General features: G+C 46.2%; 1 protein-coding gene across 2 annotated transcripts in view; it reads right to left on the reverse strand.

Annotated features, from left to right (window-relative positions):
• LOC309534750 (copine-5) overlaps window positions 1-21160 on the reverse strand; it is a 141899-nt gene that overhangs the window by 71127 nt on the left and 49612 nt on the right. For both annotated transcript variants that reach the window (XM_082227078.1, XM_082227079.1), the window contains exons 4-6: window positions 15014-15117; window positions 11196-11235; window positions 8234-8310 (exon numbers count right to left, since the gene is read on the reverse strand). In XM_082227078.1, the coding sequence (XP_082083204.1) occupies window positions 8234-8310; window positions 11196-11235; window positions 15014-15117 (221 nt within the window). The remainder of the gene's footprint in view (window positions 1-8233; window positions 8311-11195; window positions 11236-15013; window positions 15118-21160) is intronic.

The following is a 21160-nucleotide window of genomic DNA, read 5'->3' on the forward strand; positions in this document are numbered from 1 at the left end:
AATGACACTTTGACCACTTGCCCTGTTTTCTGCCATGCCATTTATGTGAGATCCAGGTTGAATGAAGCAGGAATTATGATAAAAATTGATATATAAGAAAATATGGGGAATATGATAAGATGCAGTTTGAAAATAATATCTGGGGAAACCACAGAGGGGTGGAGGGAAGTCCGAGGATTCCGAGAATCCTACTTGTAAAATGATTAAGATTTGTGTATGATGACAAATGTTAAAAGTGAAAATGCATAAACAAAATTGTAAAAAAATATGTGTGTGAGATCCAGATTGAGGGGCACAGTGAGGCCACATCCTACCTATCCAATGGCTCAGCAGATTGCCATTGGATTTCAGAGCTGACTTGCTCACTGCCTTCACGATGAAGAAAATGCACAAAGTCAAGCCCACGGCTGTGCATGTTCTAGAAGTCAGTACAGATGGCAAGAACTGGAGATCCCTCTCCATGCTTGTCACAACAATCAGCTGCAGCTTCCAGGCATGCCTACGAAAGCTGGGCTAGTGCAGAACATCCACACGCACAATGGAAAGCTCCAGAGGCAGTTATTTGCTTCCTTCTGACTTGTACTGCTTGCATGGGTGAGCAGGTGGGGATTGCTCCCAGGTGGCTTCAGAGTCACTGCCTCATCTGCCCATCCATCTAAGCAGCACCCATGAGAAGGATGCGTGGAAATTATTCTCCCACTTTGCTACTTCCCTAGAGCTATTATCACTTTGCTCAGTCCTGGCACGGTTCCCACAAGTGACAGCTGAGGATCACTCCCCCTGATACCTTGCTACCTCCAGTGGGGGAAGTGGAGCCCCCAGCCAATTGCATTTATCTCTAGAGCAAGCAGAGTCTTCTTCTTCACATTCTGTGTATCTGAACAGGAGGAGCTAGCTTGAGTCTATGCATCCCCTCATTAGGAAAGCACATCAGCTACCTGACTGAGTAGCTTCTACTTAACTCTCCCATTGCCTGAGATGTACTGAACTTGCCCTTTGGAAGATGCATAGCATGATTTACTTGTGCACTAACATCTCTCAAAGGAAAGGGGTGCACCCAATGTGCCAAACACATTTGGAATTGTGAAGAATGACTTCTGTAATAGAAATCGAGATTCAAGTGACAAGTGACTGTCATGAATGGAAACCGTGCTGAATCCAGGATGTGGGAGCGGGGGGGGGGGGAGGAGGAGGAAGGATAATGAATCATTTATCCTTGGTTTAAAAAGTCAAAAACTCTCAAAGCACAGGCATCATATGAGGAGAGGAGAAACAATCTTGAATTAGCTTAGCTGGAAACTGTGCTTAAGAAATCTGCCGCTATTTTACTAGCATGGGATTTCAGAATCAGCAATGAGGAGAGGCCCACAATTGTGACTGGAAAGGTCAGAAAAGCTCTCCAGCATGCTGTTCCCACTGCCTACATGTCCCAGACCTTTGCTGGAGGAGGACATCCTGGCTGTGAAAAAAGCCAATTAGAGCTAGAGGCCGACTGCAATAAGTGGCTGCAAACTCATGTCAATGGCCAGCAAGGTGTGTTGGAAATGCAGACTCTGCCCATGCCTTCCATGCTGTTGGACTTTGTCAAGGCACATCTTCTGATGAGGCGAAAACACTAAATGGGGAGCATTAGAAAGCCCCACATGGTGACATCCTAAGGGAAAAACATCTCTGGATGTCCAGGGCAGTTCAGTATTAAGACCTGAGACATTCCTGTCCCTTACCATAAGTTGCCTTGAGGCCTTGTTGTGTGTGATTAATAAATTGAATAAATATAAAACAGTACTTTGTAAATTAAAGGGTAAAGGTAAAGGTACCCCTGCCCGAACAGGCTAGTCTTGACAGACTCTGGGGTTTGTGCGCCCATCTCACATCTATTGGCCGGGGGCCAGCGCTGTCCGGAGACACTTCCGGGTCACGTGGCCAGCGTGACAAAGCTGCATCTGGCGAGCCAGCGCAGCACATGGAACGCCGTTTACCTTCCCGCTGGTAAGCGGTCCCTATTTATCTACTTGCCCCCGGGGGTGCTTTCGAACTGCTAGGTTGGCAGGCGCTGGGACCGAGCAGCGGGAGCGCACCCCGCCGCGGGGATTCGAACCGCCGACCTTTCGATCGGCAAGCCCTAGGCGCTGAGGCTTTTACCCACAGCGCCACCCGCGTCCCATTTGTAAATTACCAGTGGTTTAATAGTTAAATGCTGATCACAGACGTTGACCATAAATCTAACTGTGTATTTGTGCATCCAGGGTGGGGTAGCAGGTAGAGTTTAGATTTTCTACTTCACACACCAAAATTTATTATGTTTTATTGTGTTGTTATGTGTGCTGGAAGCTGCCCAGGGAGCAGGGGTGACCCAGCCGGGTGGGTTTATTATTATTATTATTATTATTATTATTATTATTATTATTAGCTGCCCCCCTGGGTATGCTGCGGATGGGTCTGTGGATTAATAATACCAAACGCTTCATTCTGTGTTCCATTATCACTTTCACTGAAGCAACTCTCTAACTTAGGAGGCTGCACACAGATGTTCAAAACACAGAGGCCAATTACGTTCTGTCTCCCAGGAGTTGGCTGTTCCCAGGCCACCCTCTCCTTCGTTCTATTAGCACCAAATCACAGACTGGGAGATGAAAAGGCAATGTGCTGTGTCAGCAGCTCCTGCATCTTCTGTCAAAAATATGCCTGGTACCTGGAGGGAGAGGGGGGAAGAGACACACGCCAAAACATGGGTTCTGTAGCTGTGCTTGAAAGGCCTGCTCACACCTCCTGGAGATCCAAGCAGAACGGAGATTGTGCTGATGTAGAGGTACATCTTCTGCTCCCCTCTGTGTTTGTTATTAAATCAGTGCAGTTGCCGGTTTGCCATGAGCTCCCTGACAGCTCGCCGGCTCTGCCTCTTGCCATGCAATCAGTCTGTCCACGCTAAACACAAAAAGATTCTGCACTGTGGCCTAGGAAGGGTTGCTGTTTTCATGGAGGATAAGATTATATTTTACATGTCTAAATACTAATTGATGAGGAACATGAGCAGAGCATGTGCTCATGTCCTGCTTGTGGGGGCTTCCCATAGCATACCCTCCAATACGGCATGGCCCAAATCTGGGACACCATCTTCCAGGTCTGAAATCCTGTGTGAGTCACATGGCACACATGTGTTTTGGGGCACTGTGCGAGATCGCATACCCAGCAAATGCTTTTTTCAGGGCGAGATCTCAGCCTGAAATTGTGCGAGAACAAGGGGTCCAAAATGGCCTCCCTACTCTAGCAGGGGAAAATGGGATGTCCCTGTTTTTCCGGGGCAGTTGACGGGTATGCCATAAGGATTTGGTTGGCTATTGTGGGAGCAGAATGATAGGCCTGTGGTTTGATCCAGCAAGGCTCTTCTTATGCTGTTCACCTGTTTACAATATACATTTTGTTTATTAGAGTGCATCCATAAGTTGCACAATGCTTTGGAGCCTTTAGCAGCCATAAGTTAAAGTCGGTCAGTGCTGATTCCAGTTTGCCCCCAGGAGCTGAGCTAGCTTTGTTCATGCTGATATCAAGACCTTTTGCAAGGAATGAAGGATGCATAGCTGTCAACTTTTCCCGTGAGGAACCCAATTCAGAATAATGGAATTTCCCTTTTAAAATGGGAAACGTTGATAGCTATGGAAGGGTGTGGTCTTCCATCCTCTAATACAAATTGATGTTTCCATCTCTGGTGTCCTCAGGCAAGTCACAGGCTTGGATCCTAATAAACAGGAGTGTAAGTCTATTTTGAAGGGCTGTCAGGAGACAGTCCTCTTTCAAAGGTGTCCTCTGTTTGCTTTAAAGATAAAGAACCATAAAAATGGAGAGCAGGAAGTCCCTTGGAATTGCACGTTGGAAGTCTGCGCAGGCTGTCACAGCAGTCACAGGTGTCCTTCCTATTATGTCAAGATGTATTTATTGTAATTATTTCTAAATTTGCATCTATATACTGTACATAAATCACCATATGTAGTTTTATGCATATTAGTATCTTATTTTGTCTTCTTTTTTGGGTGATGCAAATTCTCTCTACTACCTTATTTTCTCCCCACCACTGAAAAACATCGCAGCGAAGTTGGAGAATCCCCTTGAACAGTGTGGAAAGAGCCACAGGAGGCTGCTGGGGAAGGAGGAAGTGCAGTATGTTTGTGGGGTGAGGAGATAAAGTCCTTTCCCCACACGGTTCTTTCTGCTGACAGGTCTCAGGATCCAAGTCACTATGCCCCAGTCTTTATTCCCCTGCCTATAGAATGGGAATAACAATGACCTATATTACAGGGTTCCCGTGAGGCAGAAACAAATGAGAATTGGGAGTGCATTTTTTTACACATGAGAAGAGCAGTGCAAGGATTAAATAATGATTTGGAAATCTGCTTTCCTTTATTGTTTCTTTATATCCAGTCAGGGTCGGCACTTTGTACCTGCTGCTTCTCTAAGGAGAAAGCATGGGGTTCTGACTTATTTCCAGCAGTAATGATAATTAATTCCACAGTGGGTTTCCATAATGCCCCCCACCCACAAGGATGGACTGCCTTGCTTCTTGCAGTCACCCTCCCGTGGTGCTTTTGAATTAAAAAGCAGCTTCTCAAAAGACAGAAAAAGTGAATCTTTTTCCCCCACTGTATGAATCTTCATTTCCAATTATGTCTGGCAATTGGAAGTGGTCCCTTAGCTAGGGTTGCCATATTTTTAAAAGTAAAATTCCTGATACCGGCAAAGTTGCTGAATTGTTGAGCTTTTCTTTAGAAACCCACCAAAATTGTTGAGCTTTTTTAGTTTTGGGGAGACCTCCCCCCTCCCCCCTATAGTAATTTCAAGCTTTAGGAGCTGCCATACATCCGGGTTTTGCCTGACATTTTGCCAGTTCGGCAAAATCTCTCCCCCCCCCCGAAAACCAGGACATATTAGGAATTTTCCTGACCCATGGCAAGCCTACCCTTGGCACCTGCTGCCTTCCTGGGGCTCTGGAGGGAATGGAAAACTACATTTGTATGACTGTATTGTCAGAGTTTTGCACTCTCAACAGTTGCTTCCCATTGTGAGTTCAGAAGGGAGGGTCAACTGCAGGACACAGTCTGCATCCCCATGCCTTTCCTAAAAAACACCAGGACTTATCTAACATAAGATTTTGCTTGGCTGATATCCTGAAAGTTTTCCTAAACCTGCTTTGGCACTGGCGGAGGAAGGGGGGTGCAGCAGGTGCAGTCCACCTGAGGTGTCATCCCTGAGGGGGTGTGGCACTGCCGCCCCGCCCCCATGGGCGGCTAGCCCCGCCCCCAGGTGCATAGCCGGAAGCCGGAGCAGCTAGCTCCGCCTCTGTGCTTTGGCCAACCTAGTGTCCTCTAGCTGTTTTGGACAATCACTCCCATCAGCCCCAAACCAGCTTCCCCATGCAGAATGGGGTTGATGAGAACTGCAGCCCAAAACTTCTGGAGGGCAACAGGTTGGCATTCTAAAATTTAAAAGCTACTACTGCTAGAAGGAAAAATGCCATTGAGGGAGAAGACTGGTCGGGGGGGGGGGTGTCGGAAGCTGAAGAGGTAACAGGGCATAGTGAGCTGGGAGAGTCTGAGGCAGAGAAGTGCAGAATCAGAGGCAGAAGCAGGAGAGGAGAGACCAAGAGGCAGAGATAAGTCAGGCTGGTGAGGAGTCATGAGTGTCTCCCTCTCCTGCTGTGACAGCAGTGGCACAGCTAGCGGCTCGTGTGCCTGGGGCGGTGCAAACACCCAGGGGGCAGGGTGAGTTGTCCATGGGGGCAGGGCGAGCCAGGCAGGGTGCTCCTCGTGGAGCCTGCGAGGAGTCCACTTCCCCCTCTCAGCCACCCTCCAGCTGAGGGGGAGGCAGTGGGCTGATGTGAGCCCCATGCCGCCATTTTGAATGGCACAGTGGCTGTAGGAGTCTGCCCGCCTCCTCTCCCTCAGCTGCAGCGGGTGGACATGAGCTCCATGCCACCCAAAAAGGTGGCACAGTGGCTGCAGGTGCCTGAGCCACCGCATCACTCCCAGGAGAGATGCGTGGCTCGGTCGCATTGCAGGCCCCACGGCAAGTGCCACCCCTTGAATGTGCCCTGCCCCCTCTAGCTACGCTGCTGTAAGACAGGCTTTCCTGCCTCCTGATCTCCCAGAACCAGAAGAGGCATGAAAAGGGCAGAGGAGAGGTTGGCTTTACATAGGCACTGTCTCTGATTGCTTGGGGGAAATCCTGGGGCGGCAAGGACTTTCAGACTTGGCAACTGATCCATGGGGTCAAACTTACTGGGGATGAGCTGCAGTGTTCATTGGGCCAGATACTCTTCTAAGTCCGTGCAGATCATGTTCTTGCTAATAAAGAGTTAACTCCAACTTGAACAGTGCAATATACTGCCAGCTTGCTTCTGTCAGTTGGCCAGCAAAGGGGGGGGGGAGAGAGATAACTATGTGGCCCATTGGGTAGATCCACTTCCCCATCTGTGTTTTAGAGTGCTCAAAACCTCATATCCTTACTTCTTTATTTACTATAGTTACAGGCCACCCCTTAGCCATAATGGCTGCTAAAGAAGAATTTATGGTTAAAGGAAATTCAAGTCCAGACAATTAATCCAAAACCTAACACAAGAGAAGAATCAGCAGGGCAATCAAAACAGAGCATCGAAATAAGTAAAACAGCACAGCAAAAAGGATTTGCTTAGTGTCAAACTAGATGGGACTTTACACATATTTTTAAGCAGTTGGCTTAAGACTAGCCATGTTTCAAAAAGCAGCCCTGGGACCCCAATACAAAATGGGATCATGGCACAGCTGCTATTGATTGTTTTTGAAACAATATCCTACTTTATTAAATGACTATGTACAAATCACAGTTTCCTGTGTCTGGAAAAAATGGGAAACTGCAGCTTGCTTCAAATCACGAGCAGAAGTTTCCATTTTTCTCTTTCATAAAATCTAAGGAGAGAGCATAAGCCTGAGACTGGCCACAGTGTATCATCCTAAGATGGGTTCAGCATTACTTTTGAAAGAGATAGATGGCATGTTAAAAATGAAAAATAAAAATAAATAAATGTAGGGCTGGAGGCAGTTGGAAATGCATTGGTTTACAGAATCTGCACCGAAAGTAATTTTGAGAAACTGGAGAACGGGACCAAAAATAATAACTTGAAATTCAATAAAGACATATGTAAAAGCATTATACCCGGGGAGGAGGGAGGAATCCTCAAAAATTATATTTGTTTTTCTAGAAATATGAAAGAAAACTAACCAAGATAGGCATTTCCAATACAAGCTAATGCAGATTGCAAATTAAATAAGAGGCAGATGCCACTGTGGGATGCATTAATGAGTCCAGAGAGTAGAAAGAAATGTGATAAATGATGTGGATTATATATATTAGCCAAGAGAAAAGGTTCAAGGAGCTGGATGTTATCTGCGGCACGCATATACATATATTCAAGTTTATTGGAGAAAAATATATATTTAGCATTCCTAGCTCTCCATTCCCCTGCCTCCACATCAACATATTTGCTCAAAAATATTGTTGATTTCAGTGGAACTGATTTCCTAGTAAACGTGTTCAGCATTTAAGACACTGTGCGAAACCAAACATTAGATGTCTCCCTCTGTAAATGCTAGCAGAACTTATGTCATGTGGTTATGATTTCCAGAGGAGTAGCATAATGGCATTAGCTGTCACAGACTAAAGCCCACTTCTTCAGATGCATGAGGTAAAATCTAAAGGATCGCCTGTAATTCCCAGGAGTCTTTGGGGGGAGCCGTGACTATTAAACCACTACAGAACTGATATGGAGTGCATATATATGCATGATTTTCTCTTGTGCTTTCATTTAATTTGACTGGGCGAGGAAGAACACCTCGGCTGCAGGCTGCATCATGCATTAGCAGCAGCGCTAGCTCACATTTTTATCTACTCAACTATGAATCAGTCAGGAAACCTATACAGTGGCCTTCAGTAGCCTGGTGCTTTCCAGATGTTTTGGACTACAACTCCCATCAGCCATTGCTGCGCTGGCTGGAGCAGATGGGAGTTGTGGTCCAAAACATCCTGTAGGAACCAGGTAGGCAAAGGTTACACCAAAGGATCTCAAATAGGAATAAGACTTGTGTGATTTCATCCACTATTGGTTTGTAACGGCTAAAGCTTTCTGCCTAACTTTATAACTTTGCAGACAAAAAAGCCCAACAACAACCCATCAGGCCCCCAGCAGGTGTAGGGAGTGAGCACTCACATCAATGGCTTCTCCAAGCGGCTTCCTGGTGACCCAACAATCTCACCCAGTGTGCAGAATGTCTGGCCAAGGAAATCCTGATGAAGGAAACCAATATAATCATTATGAAAGAGCACAGGTCCATTGGAGCTATTTCCCTCTGTCCAGGGATCCCTGGAAACTGAAGATGAGAAGATGGCCTGGTAAAACCCTTATCTATTCGTGGAAGAATCCAGTCAAGAAATTCAACATTCCTGTGGGGCTTTCTTCATTTCAGTTAAATATAGAAGAAAAAGACCATGCACATCAATATTTCCTGTCTGATACAGTATATCAATATATTATTTTGCAAGAGGAAGAGCTGACTTGTTTTTTAAGGATGCTTCAATTTCCCCAAAGCTGCAGGAGAATTAAATCAGCCCTTCAGCCAAGCCGCATGGCTCCTTGCAACAGATGTTACTGGAGCAACGGGAAACTGAACTAAGAGGAAGTGGCTTCCTTACCACACCAATAATCCCTGAACTGGGCCCATGGCATGCTGCTCTAATCCTACAACACAGGAGAGGCAGCTGTTTCAGATCTAGTCCAAGGAGGGCGGGATACCAGTGCCAGAGTCTGGGTCTGATTGGCTTCTATCCATCTGTACACAGATGGGTGCATGTCCTGCTTGGTCCTGCTTTGCAGTGAAGTGGAGATGAATTTGGCTGTCCTACCTTCAACAACTCCAGGTTGTACTGGTAACACAGAGGCTGGAGGAGACAGATGGTAGGCTGGCCAGGAGTTTTTGTCTGACATAGCTCCTCACACCTACTTTGCCTGCTTATTCCAGGACTTTTGCTTCTGCTTGATTTCCATCCTCGGTGAATCTCTGCTTTCGGCCTGCCCTGAATTCCTTCCCACTCTTGATTCTTTGTCTGCCCCTTGGAAGCATCCATGCCTTGTGCATGGCTTTGACCCAGTGGCATAGCGTGGGGGTTCCAGGGGTGCCGGCCGCACCGGGCGCAACATGGGGGGGGGGCGAGTCCAGAGGGAAGGGACAAGTTCCTTCCACTGCCAGGCTCCCCGCTGCCACCGCCAGCCTTGCGCCCTAGCGCGCGCGCGCCCCCCGCCGCCGCTGCGGCTGCGCTCCACTCACTGCTCGCAGGAGGAGCAGCCGCTGCAGCAGCGCCGACGCCGCCACCGATGCCTGGCCGGGCACGGGCAGCCTCCGCACCCCGACGCCACCACTATCCCCTCGGCCCAGCCACAGGCGGCTGCTTCTGCCGACTGGGAGGGAGGAGAGCTCCGAGGGGCCTCGCTGCGCCCTGCGCTCCCCAAAACCCTCCGAGAGGAAGCCGACGGGCGGGCGAGGGTCTCCCGGCAGAAGGGGGTGCTGCTGGCTCCGGCTCTCAGCGCAAGTCTCAGCCGCGGGGGGGGGGCAAGGACGGAGCATGGCTGGAAGCCCCTGCACCCGGCCGGGAGGAGGAGAGGCGCTCGCCAAGCCCGTATCTGGAGCTCCACCTACAGCCCAAGGAGAGGAGGGGGCGGGGAGGTGCCCGAGGGGAGGGGGCTTCGGCTGCCTCGGCCCGCGGGGGGCTCCACAAATAATAAATTTAATAAATTCCTGCTGAGCCTTTGGGGGGGGTGTCCTTGGCTCCTTCGCTCGCCCCCAGCCCCAGTGGCGTAGCGTGGGGGTGCAGGGGGGCCGGGCGCAACATCTGGGGGCGCTCGCTCGCACTCGAGTGCTAAAATCCACGGGTTAGGGGGTGCAAATTACTTGCCTTGCCCCGGGTGCTGACAACCCACGCTACGCCACTGCTTTGACCCCAATCTGCTTCTGCCCTGAACTTGCTGGACCAGATCTGGCCAAGGTTAACTGGGTCTCCTGGCACTAGAGTAATTGTGACTTACCAGAAGGGAGAAGTGGTGGGGAGATGGATGCAGTGCTCCACTAGGGTACCAACTCTCTGCAGCTACATAGCTCTGCCTCCCAGTAAGACACAGTGATGCCAGTGCCAGGAGACCAGATTAGCACTGCCCCTCCTAACTGGTTGCTCCTGGCCCTATACGGTCCCTTGCCTATTAGGGTGGCCACATGCAATAGAGGATAATGGTCCTATCTTCAATAACTGTGTGTCGCATTTTTGCACATCTATTTTCTCAAACTGAGGCATCAGCATCTGCTGAAATTTCCTCTTCTGACCAGTTATTAAAAGGTACAATAATCCTGCCCACCTTTTCACATGGTCACCTTACTTCTATGGGCAACAGAAAAACAGTAAGTAAATAATGTTCTGGGATGATGGAAGTTGTAGTCCAGCCACATCTGGAGGTCTAGATTCCCCCCCCCCTCCATTCCCTGATGTAGGGAAATTAGAGATAGGAGAACTGGAGGATGAATCAACAGAACAAGTAAAGGAACCTTACACTAAATGAGGAAAAGGAAACGATAACCAGCTAAAAGAAATTAAAAGCGGAGAAATTATTATCATAATCATGCATGCAGACAAGATAAGGGAGGTGTCAGAATACTAAACAGAAACCGAAGCTGGGAACAGACTGATTAAAAAGAGAATTGCAATAATCCAGCAAGGACAAAAAGAAAGAGAGAATGAACCAAAGTATAGACAGAATCAGCAGAAAGAAAAGACTGGATTTTAACTGGGTTTTACAACATAGGGGAGGGACCATTGTACAAAGCACATGATGATTTGCATGCAGATAGTCCAGGGTTAAATCCCTGGCATCTCCAGTTAAGAAATGTTCTGCTAGCAGAGAACGGGGAAGATGACCTCTGTCTGAAACTGAGGGGAGCTGCTGCCAGTCAGAGTGGGCAGTATTGGACTAGACAGGCAAATATTCTGACGCAGGATAGGACAGTTTTCTATATTCCTAACAACAGAATTGTAAGGGGGGGAAAGGAAGACAAGGATGAATGGGTAAGTATCTCAGAATGGATGTGAAAGGATCGCACGAAGAAGCAGAGAATGTGCCCTTAACTTACGTGTTTTGACAGGTCGGGGCTCTTGGAATCCACATCATAGCTGCACAGAAAGAGAAGCAGAAACCATATGTCACATTCCAGCCATGTCCTGCCCTGGCATTTTGTACTCTGCAAAGCCTATGCAGCAAATAAGAGCATGGCAGCTAGGAGACTGCAACATCCGTGGAGTAGGAAACAGCTGCAATGGTTTTTAAGGCCAGCCAAGCAAACCCACTACTTTCCTTATGTGGGTTCGTATGCTTTGCATCTTGAGAGCAGACTTGAATTGTCTCCTTTATCCATTACTTAAAGCAACCTTCCGTTTCCTAACCTGTGACCCTCCATATATTTTGGACACATGCTCCCATTAGCCCTAACCAGCAGGTCTGTGTTGGCCGGGACTGATGGGAGTTGTAGTACAAAACCTCGGGAGGGCCGCCAGTTGTGGAAGGCTGTGTTAAAGCGACAGTGGGGATTTGCAGGAGTAGCTGCCAGGGAGGGGAGAGTTAACCCTCCCCACCCTCTGTCCAACCAGGAGCTGTCCAAAAATCCTTGCTGCCCTCTCCTCCCCAGATAGCAACTAGGTCTTAAAACACCTAAAAGACCTATTGGCACAAATGGGAGTTTTCTTTCCCAAGCCTAACTGTCCTGCAGAGTTGTTGATACAAGAAAAACAATTATTTGGATAGTATCTGTTCTGTGCTGGAGAATGGTTTGTAGGGGATAAAATGGCAAAGGATAATTATGAGGAGGAAATTTGTGTCAGCATGACTTTCTGCTCCCCAAGGGGTCTTTTCCCCCATGCCAAGGGCCTTTGGCAACATTGCTCAATAAAGTACAGATTTCCTAAATAAGGAGGAACTTTGGAGAAGCCAATTTCAGGGCAGAACAGTGTAAGAATTCCAAAGGAGAACTGACAAAGCCTGGCTCGATAAGGCAATAATCCTGAGATTAATTGGAATTATTGCTGCCCTTGAAGCTCTGAATAAAAAAGAAGTCTGCTGAATTTCAATGCACTTGGGGCTCCTTTCTGTCTTTGCAAATCCTTGCAAGGGAAATACGCATGATTTCTCTTTCCAATATTGTCTCACCAAGCCATCAGATGTTACCCAACCAGACATGTTATTGATAGGCATTGGGCATCTCCAGACTGGCTACCTGCCTGCTTTTTTGCAGGTGTACAGTGGTACTTTGGGTTACATACGCTTCAGGTTACAGACTCCGCTAACCCAGAAATAGTACCTCGGGTTAAGAAGAGAAGAAGAAGAAGAGTTTGGATCTGATATCCCACTTTATCACTACCCGAAGGAGTCTCAAAGCGGCTAACATTCTCCTTTCCCTTCCTCCCCCACAACAAACACTCTGTGAGGTGTGTGGGGCTGAGAAAGTTCAAAGATGTGTGACTAACCCAAGGTCACCCAGCAGCTGCATGTGGAAGAGTGGAGACGCAAACCCGGTTCACCAGATTACGAGTCTACCACTCTTAACCACTACACCACAGAAATCGTGCTCCAGCAGTGTGGCAGCAGCAGGAGGCCCCATTAGCTAAAGTGGTGCTTCAGGTTAAGAACAGTTTCAGGTTTTGGGGGTCAGCCATATTCCCAGGTATTTCACTTTTTTGGTCACATCAATTCCAGATTCTCGTTTCAATTCATCCACTAAACCCCCCAAAAATATCGATTTATATGAGAACAATTATACTCAAGTATGGAAGGGAATTAAGAAAGATTTAGAAACCTGGGGCAGAATGAAATTGTCCTTTTGGGGCAGAATATCAACTATCAAAATGTGCGTGCTCCCTAAGATGATATTTCTGTTTCAAATGATCCCTATAATCAGGGGAATAAGCGTGTTCAAAGAGTGGCAAAGAACTCTCTCAAGATATATCTGGCAGGGCAAGAAACCTAGAATACAATTCAAGTTATTGACAGATGCCAAGGAAAGAGGCGGTTTTGCCCTGCCAGACCTAAAATTATATTATGAGGCGTCTTGCCTTTGTTGGCTAAAGGAGTGGATAAAATTAAATAATAACAAATTACTAGATTTAGAGGGTCATGATAATAGGTTCGGATGGCACGCCTATTTGTGGTTGGAGAAGAAGAAAGTCCATAAAGGTTTCACTAACCATGTTATAAGGGGTTCATTAATAGAGGTCTGGGAAAGGTATAAAAATATTTTGGAATTTAAAACCCCGCACTGGTTGTCACCACTAGAGGCAGTGTCAGTAAAAAAGATCAATATGAGACCAAACTGGATAACATATGGCGAATTGGTAATGAAAGAGGGGGAGAAATGGAAACTGAAGCCATTTGAACAAGTTAAGGACCAGGTTCACGATTGGATGCAATACTTCCAGGTAAATGCATTATTTAACAAAGATCTTAAAGAAAAAGGTTATATAGAAAAAGTGTCTAGATTCCAATCAGATATAATTAACAGTGATGTTAAGATAATTTCAAAAATGTACAAACTACTTTTGGAATGGCAAACAAAGGATGAGGAGATCAAGTCGGTCATGATTAAGTGGGCCAGAGATTTTGGTTACAGTATACAATTAGAGGATTGGGAAAAGGTATGGAACGAAAACATGAAATTTATTGCATGCACAGCACTAAAGGAAAACATAATGAAGATGGTGTACAGATGGTACATTACACCGGTAAAATTAGCAAAGATGTACAAGACATGTAATAAGTGCTGGAAATGCAAAGAAAAAGAGGGATCTCTCTTTCATATGTGGTGGGACTGCAGGAGGGTGAGGGGATTCTGGGAATTGATCTATTGTGAGTTGAAAAAGATATTTAAATACTCATTTGTGAAGAAGCCAGAATCCTTCCTGTTAGGTATAACAAGAAGAGAGATAAAAAGACAGGATTATAAACTGTTCCAATACGCCGTTACAGCGGCAAGAATATTGATGGCCCAGAGGTGGAGACAGGAGGAAATGCCGACTTTGAGCGAATGGAGGATGAAACTTGTAGATTACGCAGAATTGGACAAAATGACTGGAAGAATAAGATATCAGAAAGATCAAAAATTCATCGAGGACTGGGGAAAGTTTGCGGCATATCTGGAAACTACATGTGATCAACAAACAACGCTAGTGGGGTTTAAAGAGACTTTGTAATACTGTAAGGTATATTGTATGACAGAATTAGAGAGATGTAAGATAATGGTAAAATAGCAATACTATATAGAAAATGCGGGAAAATAAGAAAAATGGATGACTGTGGGGGGTGCTGGTGGAGGTTCAAAAACTGTAAATATGTAATCATGGTTGTAACCAATATAAGCAAAAGGAAAACTGAATAAAAAATTTATTAAAAAAAAGAGAACAGTTTCAGGTTAAGAACAGACCTCCGGAACGAATTAAGTACTTAACCCGAGGTACCACTGTATTCTGTAATGTGTCATTGACACAGTACTAGTGGATCAGTGTGTGGATTTACACTGGGCCATCCACACATCAGTCTGTTCTATTCATTGTTCTGTGGTGCTTCCTCAGTGTCGCTACCGCATTGCCATCTGGAGAAGCACTCTTGCGCTATAGCAAAGCAACAGTGAGGGGGTGCGGAATATACTAGAACATTTGTGGTATAAGAAATCATAGCATTTCAGCAGGGACCGGCACTGACTAGAAATAAAGCAATATGTCTACCCAAAAACATTTGCAGGCTCAAATGGCATTGAAGCCGGGATCACATATAACTGCCCCGATGCCATAATGAGCACAAATTGTCATGAATGCACCATAAAAAGGACACATGGAGGGGCCATTGAAATTCTCTTTGCACCTTCTCCTCACCCACACTCAGAACGCCACGAGTGATGTCACTCACAGATCAAAACGTAAATTCTGCTTCTCTTCAAAAAAGTAATCGAGGATGAACTTGCGCACGAAGTCAGGGTTCAAGGTGTTGTCAATGACTTCGGTCCTGCCAAACTGTGAAGGGAAGGAAGAGAAATGAGATACAGTGGTACCTTGGGTTACAAACACTTTGGGTTACAGACTCCACTAACCCGGAAGTAGTACCTCGGGTTAAGAACTTTACCTCAGGATGAGAACAGAAATCGCGCGCTGGTGGTGTGGCAGCAGCGGGAGGCCCCATTAGCTAAAGTGGTACCTCAGGTTAAGAACGGTTTCAGGTTAAGAATGGACCTCTGGAACGAATTACGTGCGTAACCAGACGTACCACTGTACAATGATGCATACAGTGGCAGGCGGAAGCCCCCAACCTCATATATATGCTGCTGAGACCTGAGCTGATAGGGACTGACCAGGAAATGGGCTTGTGAAGAGTCGTTTCATTCAAACTTCAACCCAATATGTGGTGCTATGAAAAAGATGAACTCCAGGTAGAGGGTCATGAGGAAAAGTACTGAAAATGAACCTGCCAATATCAGAATGCCTTTATATAGATTGGTTGACAAAAGCATGAGGCAGGCAGTCTGCTGGTTACATTCTTTATTGTTACATTGATATTTCACCTTTCCTCCAAGGAGCTCAAGGCACACGGTTCTTTCCCTCCCCATTTTATCTTCACAACAACCCTGGTTAGGGTTAGGTTAGGTTGAGAGATAGTGGCTTGCCCAAGCTTCATGGCTGAGTGGGGATTTGAACCCTGGTCTCCCAGGCCCTAGTCCAACACTCTAACCACTGCAGCGCACCGGGAATGCTCAGTCATCTGGTACAAACTAGTTGCGTATTGCAGCAACTGATGCACATGGTGCATCCTATGTAACTCAGCCTACTAAACAGACACTGCTGAAGTATATGGGAGTGGTTTGACCTTTCCAGAGATAGAGAAGGGTGTGTGCGAAAAGAAAATATTCAAACTGAGGAAATACAACAGTGAAAACAGAAAGGGGGTGGACAAGAGAGTCAGTGTAAAGACAGGAACCTCTTAGATCTGAAACTGCCAATTTCTTGTTTGCATTGTAAGTATGGTAGCAAAGGGCAGCTGTCTTTGCACAAAGCTAGCCTAGCAAGAGTTCATAAAGGCTGTGTGATTAAGTCTCTCTAGGTGCATCAATTAAACGGATGTTAATTATACGTCATCAGTCCTCAGGGGGTCACAGAATAGCGGGGTGGACTTACGGAGCCTTCCTGTCTGCTAACAATTAATATCTTTAGGGGATAAATTAATCCTATGACACAATCATGGTTGCGTGTGTGTCTCTCTCTGTGTGTGTATTCCAAATGGCAATGGGTGGCTTCTGATGGGAGATACTTCCAAGACCATGGAGAAAGGAATCTGCCCTCGAAGAAAATTCAACTCCCAGCTGTTGTACAATCTGAGTGGTAGGAGAGCCATGCTGTACCTTGTGAACTGAAGGACAGAAAGGTAAAGCTATAGGACCTGATCATTTCTGTAAGAGCACTGAATTTGTCAGCTGACCACTTGATGGAACTCATTTCAATTGCTGTTTGTAAAGCAGCAAAGCACAGGCTGGAACAAACCTAGGAACCTCGGAAGTTGCCTTATATCAAGTCAGACCATTGGGTCCACCTAGGTCAGCACTGTCTACACTAACTGGCAGTCACTCTCCAGGGTATCAGGCAGACACCTATCTCAGCCCTACCTGCAGATGCCGGGGACTGAACATAGGATCTTCTGCATGCGCTTTGCCATGACTGTGAGTTTGCACTGGTGTGGTAGAAGCACTGTGGGTTCAGTCTCTTTCCCAACATGTATATGCCATGCATGGGGAAGAGCCGTGGCTCAGTGATAGAGCATCTGCAGGAGGTCACAGGTTCAATCCCCAGCATCTCCCAGTAGGGCAGGGAGAGAGATTCCTTCCTGAAACCCAGGAAAGCCACTGCCAGCCAGTGTAAACAATACTGAAGTAGATGGACCTGTGGTCTGATCTGGTACAAGGCAGCTTCCTGTGATCCTACATATTTGAAGAGCAGAGAATAAAAGGGAAGTATTCTTAACAGGACTGCAGTTGTGAAAGAACAGCTCACTGAAATTCCTGTAGGGAATCAAGGCTTCTAGATTTCCCCATATCTCTGCCTTAGAGATCATAAGATACTCAAAATGGTTTGGTGATTTAATTCATCTTATTTTGCAAAGGCCTTTAGAGAAAAGCAACACATCAGACCGCTGCAAATTTGTCAGATTTGTCAGAAATTGGACAGCATAAAGAGTGTTACTTCATTTCACTTTCACAGCAGCTATGAGGGAGATTAGGGTAAGAGAAAGTGATTTGGCCAAGGGCACTCAATGAGATCCCTGGTGGAGCAGAGATTTAGATCCAGGGATCCCCTTATCCAATCACTTTCGCTATGACAACATTTAAAGAGGATGATTCAGTTGTGAACTGATTTTTTTTTAATGTGATCAGTTGAATGAAAGACAAGTCCCAGAAAGGTGTTGATATTGGAGTGTTCCACTTCCTGGCTTAATCCACATTGCAAAGACTACCCAGAAAATTGTGGACTGCTCAACTCAGCACGTTGTTAGGGTGTGTCATTTAGCTCTCCAGCCATCCCACCCCTCTATTAAATCAATTCATAACAGCTTTCTCATTTCAGGTTCTGTCTCACAATGGCTGTGTGAAGCCACCTGCAGATTCACTTTTTTGTCTTTCATGAGAAAGAGAAAACAAACCCAACAGGGAGAAATATCTCATTGAGGCACTTGGAATTATTTGAGTTCTGCAAATTAGACTGATCTCAGTTACAGTGATAATAACACTAAGCTGATCATGGGGAAAACCAAGCTATTTTTTATTTATTTATTTATTTATTTATTTATTTATTTATTTATTATTATTATTATTATTATTATTATTATTATTATTATTTCACCTTTTCACCTTTCTTCTTCTACATGTTTTAAACTATAAACTAGGTAGCAGTAGTCTCTGTGTATACTTTGTACAGTGACTAGTGAATTTAGGTGATCAGAATTACTAATGACATTGCCATTACACACCCTCCAACATTTCTCCGATGAAAATAGGGATGCCCCATTCAGTAACAATAATTTTACTATTTATAACCCACACATCTGACTGGGTTGCCCCAGCCACTCTGGGCAGCTTCCAACATATATAAAGACAACATTAAACATCGAAAAAACTTCCCTATACAGCAGGCCTCTTCAACCTCAGCCCTCCAGATGTTTTTGGCCTACAATTCCCATGATCCCTAGCTAGCAGGACCAGTGGTCAGGGATGATGGGAATTGTAGTCTCAAAATGTCTGAAGGATTGCCTTCAGATGGCTGGGGGGGGTGGATAACTCCATACCCTCCAACTTTTCTCCAATGAAAATAGGGACATTCTAAGAAAAAGTGGGACATTTGGGGATCAAATCAGAAACCGGGATGGCTTCTGTAAATCAGTGATGTCCCTGGAAAATAAGGACATGTGGCGGGTCTGTCACTATTATTACAGGCCTCTGCCCCAATCTTAGATCATCATTCCAAAATTTAAGCTTGCCCGCATCATTATTCCTTAGTTGCAATGGAAACATGGCAGGCCTTGCTGGCATTTTTCTGTGTATGGTACTCAAGAATTAGGATGATGAGGGGATAATCGGCAAGAGGATTAATATGCAAACATCTCAGCAATAGGCCAGAGGGGGAAAAGCTTTAAAGTCCTGTTTTATTCTTGCGGTTCATTTCTTTCACTCTCTTTCTGTAAGGCAAAGTGTGAAATTTAGGCAAAAAAGTTACTCTAATGATAAGAAAGAGATTACATGATACAGTGAGAATCCTGTGGAAGTAAGCCTTATTATGGCAAAGGAAAAAAGGAAACTAGAAAAGCACATTTCTGAGTGTGAATTTCTCTTGCCCAAGGACTCCTATTCCTCAACCTCAGCTTGCAGCACAGGTCAACAGGGTCAACACAGAACGTTGCTCCCCCAGAGGGAGCACCTGCCCTGCTCTGCCCTGGATAAAAAGAATCATGATGAACAGAGCAAAGGCCGGCATCTCTGATCATGAAAAGTTGCACTTTCCTTCCATCTCATCACCACAAGGTTTAGCATAAATAAATCCATGCTTGCCTATTCAAAATATTTACACTTTGTTGACTGAAGAAGGAGCTAAGCACAATATATAATTAAAACTAATTCCCATATAGTTGGTACGCTTGCCAGGCAGAGGTGGTGAACGGAACCTCTTTGTCTGAGTCACTCTCAGGATGCATCTGTTATGTTAACCAGGGAGACGGACAGATGCCAGGGCTTAAAATAATAATGTGGAATAATTCTCGCAATTTGCCCAGAGGGCCACCTCGTCACAGGCTGAGCATCTGCTCTTTTTGAGAAAGCAGAGAGATCAAGGTGTCTTCAAGCTGAACGTTTCTTAATGCCATTTTTTAAAAAAGGAATTCAGGAGAGATTCGGGAATTGCACTATTGGCAAAGCTACTTGGGGAAATAAGAAGATAAGACAAGCCTGTTGGGTCAAGCCATCTAGTGCAGCATCCTGTTCTCACAGTGGCTGAACAGATGCTTGTGAGGAGTCTGCAAGCTGGACATGAGAGCAACAGCACTCTGCTCACCTGTGATTCCCAGCAAGTGGTATTTAGAGGCAGGTAAAAGGTAAAGAACCCCTGGACGGTTAAGTCCAGTCAAAGGCGATTATGGGGTTGTGGCGCTCATCTCACTTTCAGGTCGAGGGAGCCGGCGTTTGTCCACAGACAGTTTTCCAGGTCATGTGGCCAGCATGACTAAACTGCTACTGGCACACGGAGGACTGTGACAGAAGCCAGAGCACACGGAAATGCCATTTACCTTCCCACCACAGTGGTACCTATTTCTCTATTTGCACTGGCATGCTTTCAAACTGCTAGGTTGGCAGGAGCTGGGACAGAGCAACGGGAGCTCACTCCGTCGCGGGGATTTGAACCGCCCACATTCTGATCAGCAAGCCCAAGAGGCTCAGTGGTTTAGACCACAGCACCACCTGCGTCCCCTTGGTATTTAGAGGCATATTACCACTGAGAGCACCAGCCCAGGAAGTTTTTTCACTTAAGGCAAAACAGAAAGTGGCACCTTCCCCACCTCCTCCTCCACTGCCACTGCCCCCTCCCCTGTTGTCTCTGCCTGAGGTGATTTGAAGTGGCACACAGAAGCCCAGGCAAGCTGAAGGAGGCTGAATATGAGCAGGCAGCAGCAGAGGGGCGGGGGTGGAGGAGCAGGAGGAGGCAGGCGACAAGCGACAAACACAGGAGGCAGCAAGCAGCACACTCCTCAAGGCACAGATCTGCCACCCCTTCCAGCTGTCCCCAGCCTGCTGCCTGAGGCAACTGCCTCACCTTGCCATCCCTGACAGCAGAGGTAGAGCATAAAGGTAAAGGTAAAGGGACCCCTGACCATTAGGTCCAGTCGTGGCCAACTCTGGGGTTGCGGTGCTCATCTCTCTTTATTGGCCTGCATGACTAAGCCGCTTCTGGTGAACCAGAGCAGCGCATGGAAATGCCATTTACCTTCCCGCCGGAGTGGTACCTATTTATCTACTTGCACTTTGATGTGCTTTCAAACTGCTAGGTTGGCAGGAGCAGGGACCGAGCAATGGGAGCTCACCCCTTCGCGGGGATTCAAACCGCCAACCTTCTGATCGGCAAGTCCTAGGCTCTGTGGTTTAACTCACAGCACCACCCGCATCCCATGTTTAATTTCTTTACATGCAAGAAGGTTTTGGCAGGGGCCAGGGAGGAATCAGACATGCAGACCTCCTTGTCCAGCCTGAAGTGTCATTTCCTAAGATAAAGTTGATACTGCTACAAGTATAAATACGGCCTCTTACAACTATTCACCGCTCTCATGCCTGAGCACTGAAAATCCTGTTCTTCCACCCCCCACACTTCTGAGATAAGATTGGGGAAGCACCCTTTCAAGTCTTTATTCAGGAGCTAGAAAGAAACCGAAGCTTCCTGATGCTTCCTCTTGCACCCCATACCAACTTTCAAGCTCGCAATCACAGAAGAGCAGAAAATACCATCCCAAATGACTGGTGATGCCAGAATCAGA

Source organism: Podarcis vaucheri (assembly GCF_965113315.1).
Source record: "Podarcis vaucheri genome assembly, chromosome: 6".
Classification (NCBI taxonomy): domain Eukaryota; kingdom Metazoa; phylum Chordata; class Lepidosauria; order Squamata; family Lacertidae; genus Podarcis; species Podarcis vaucheri.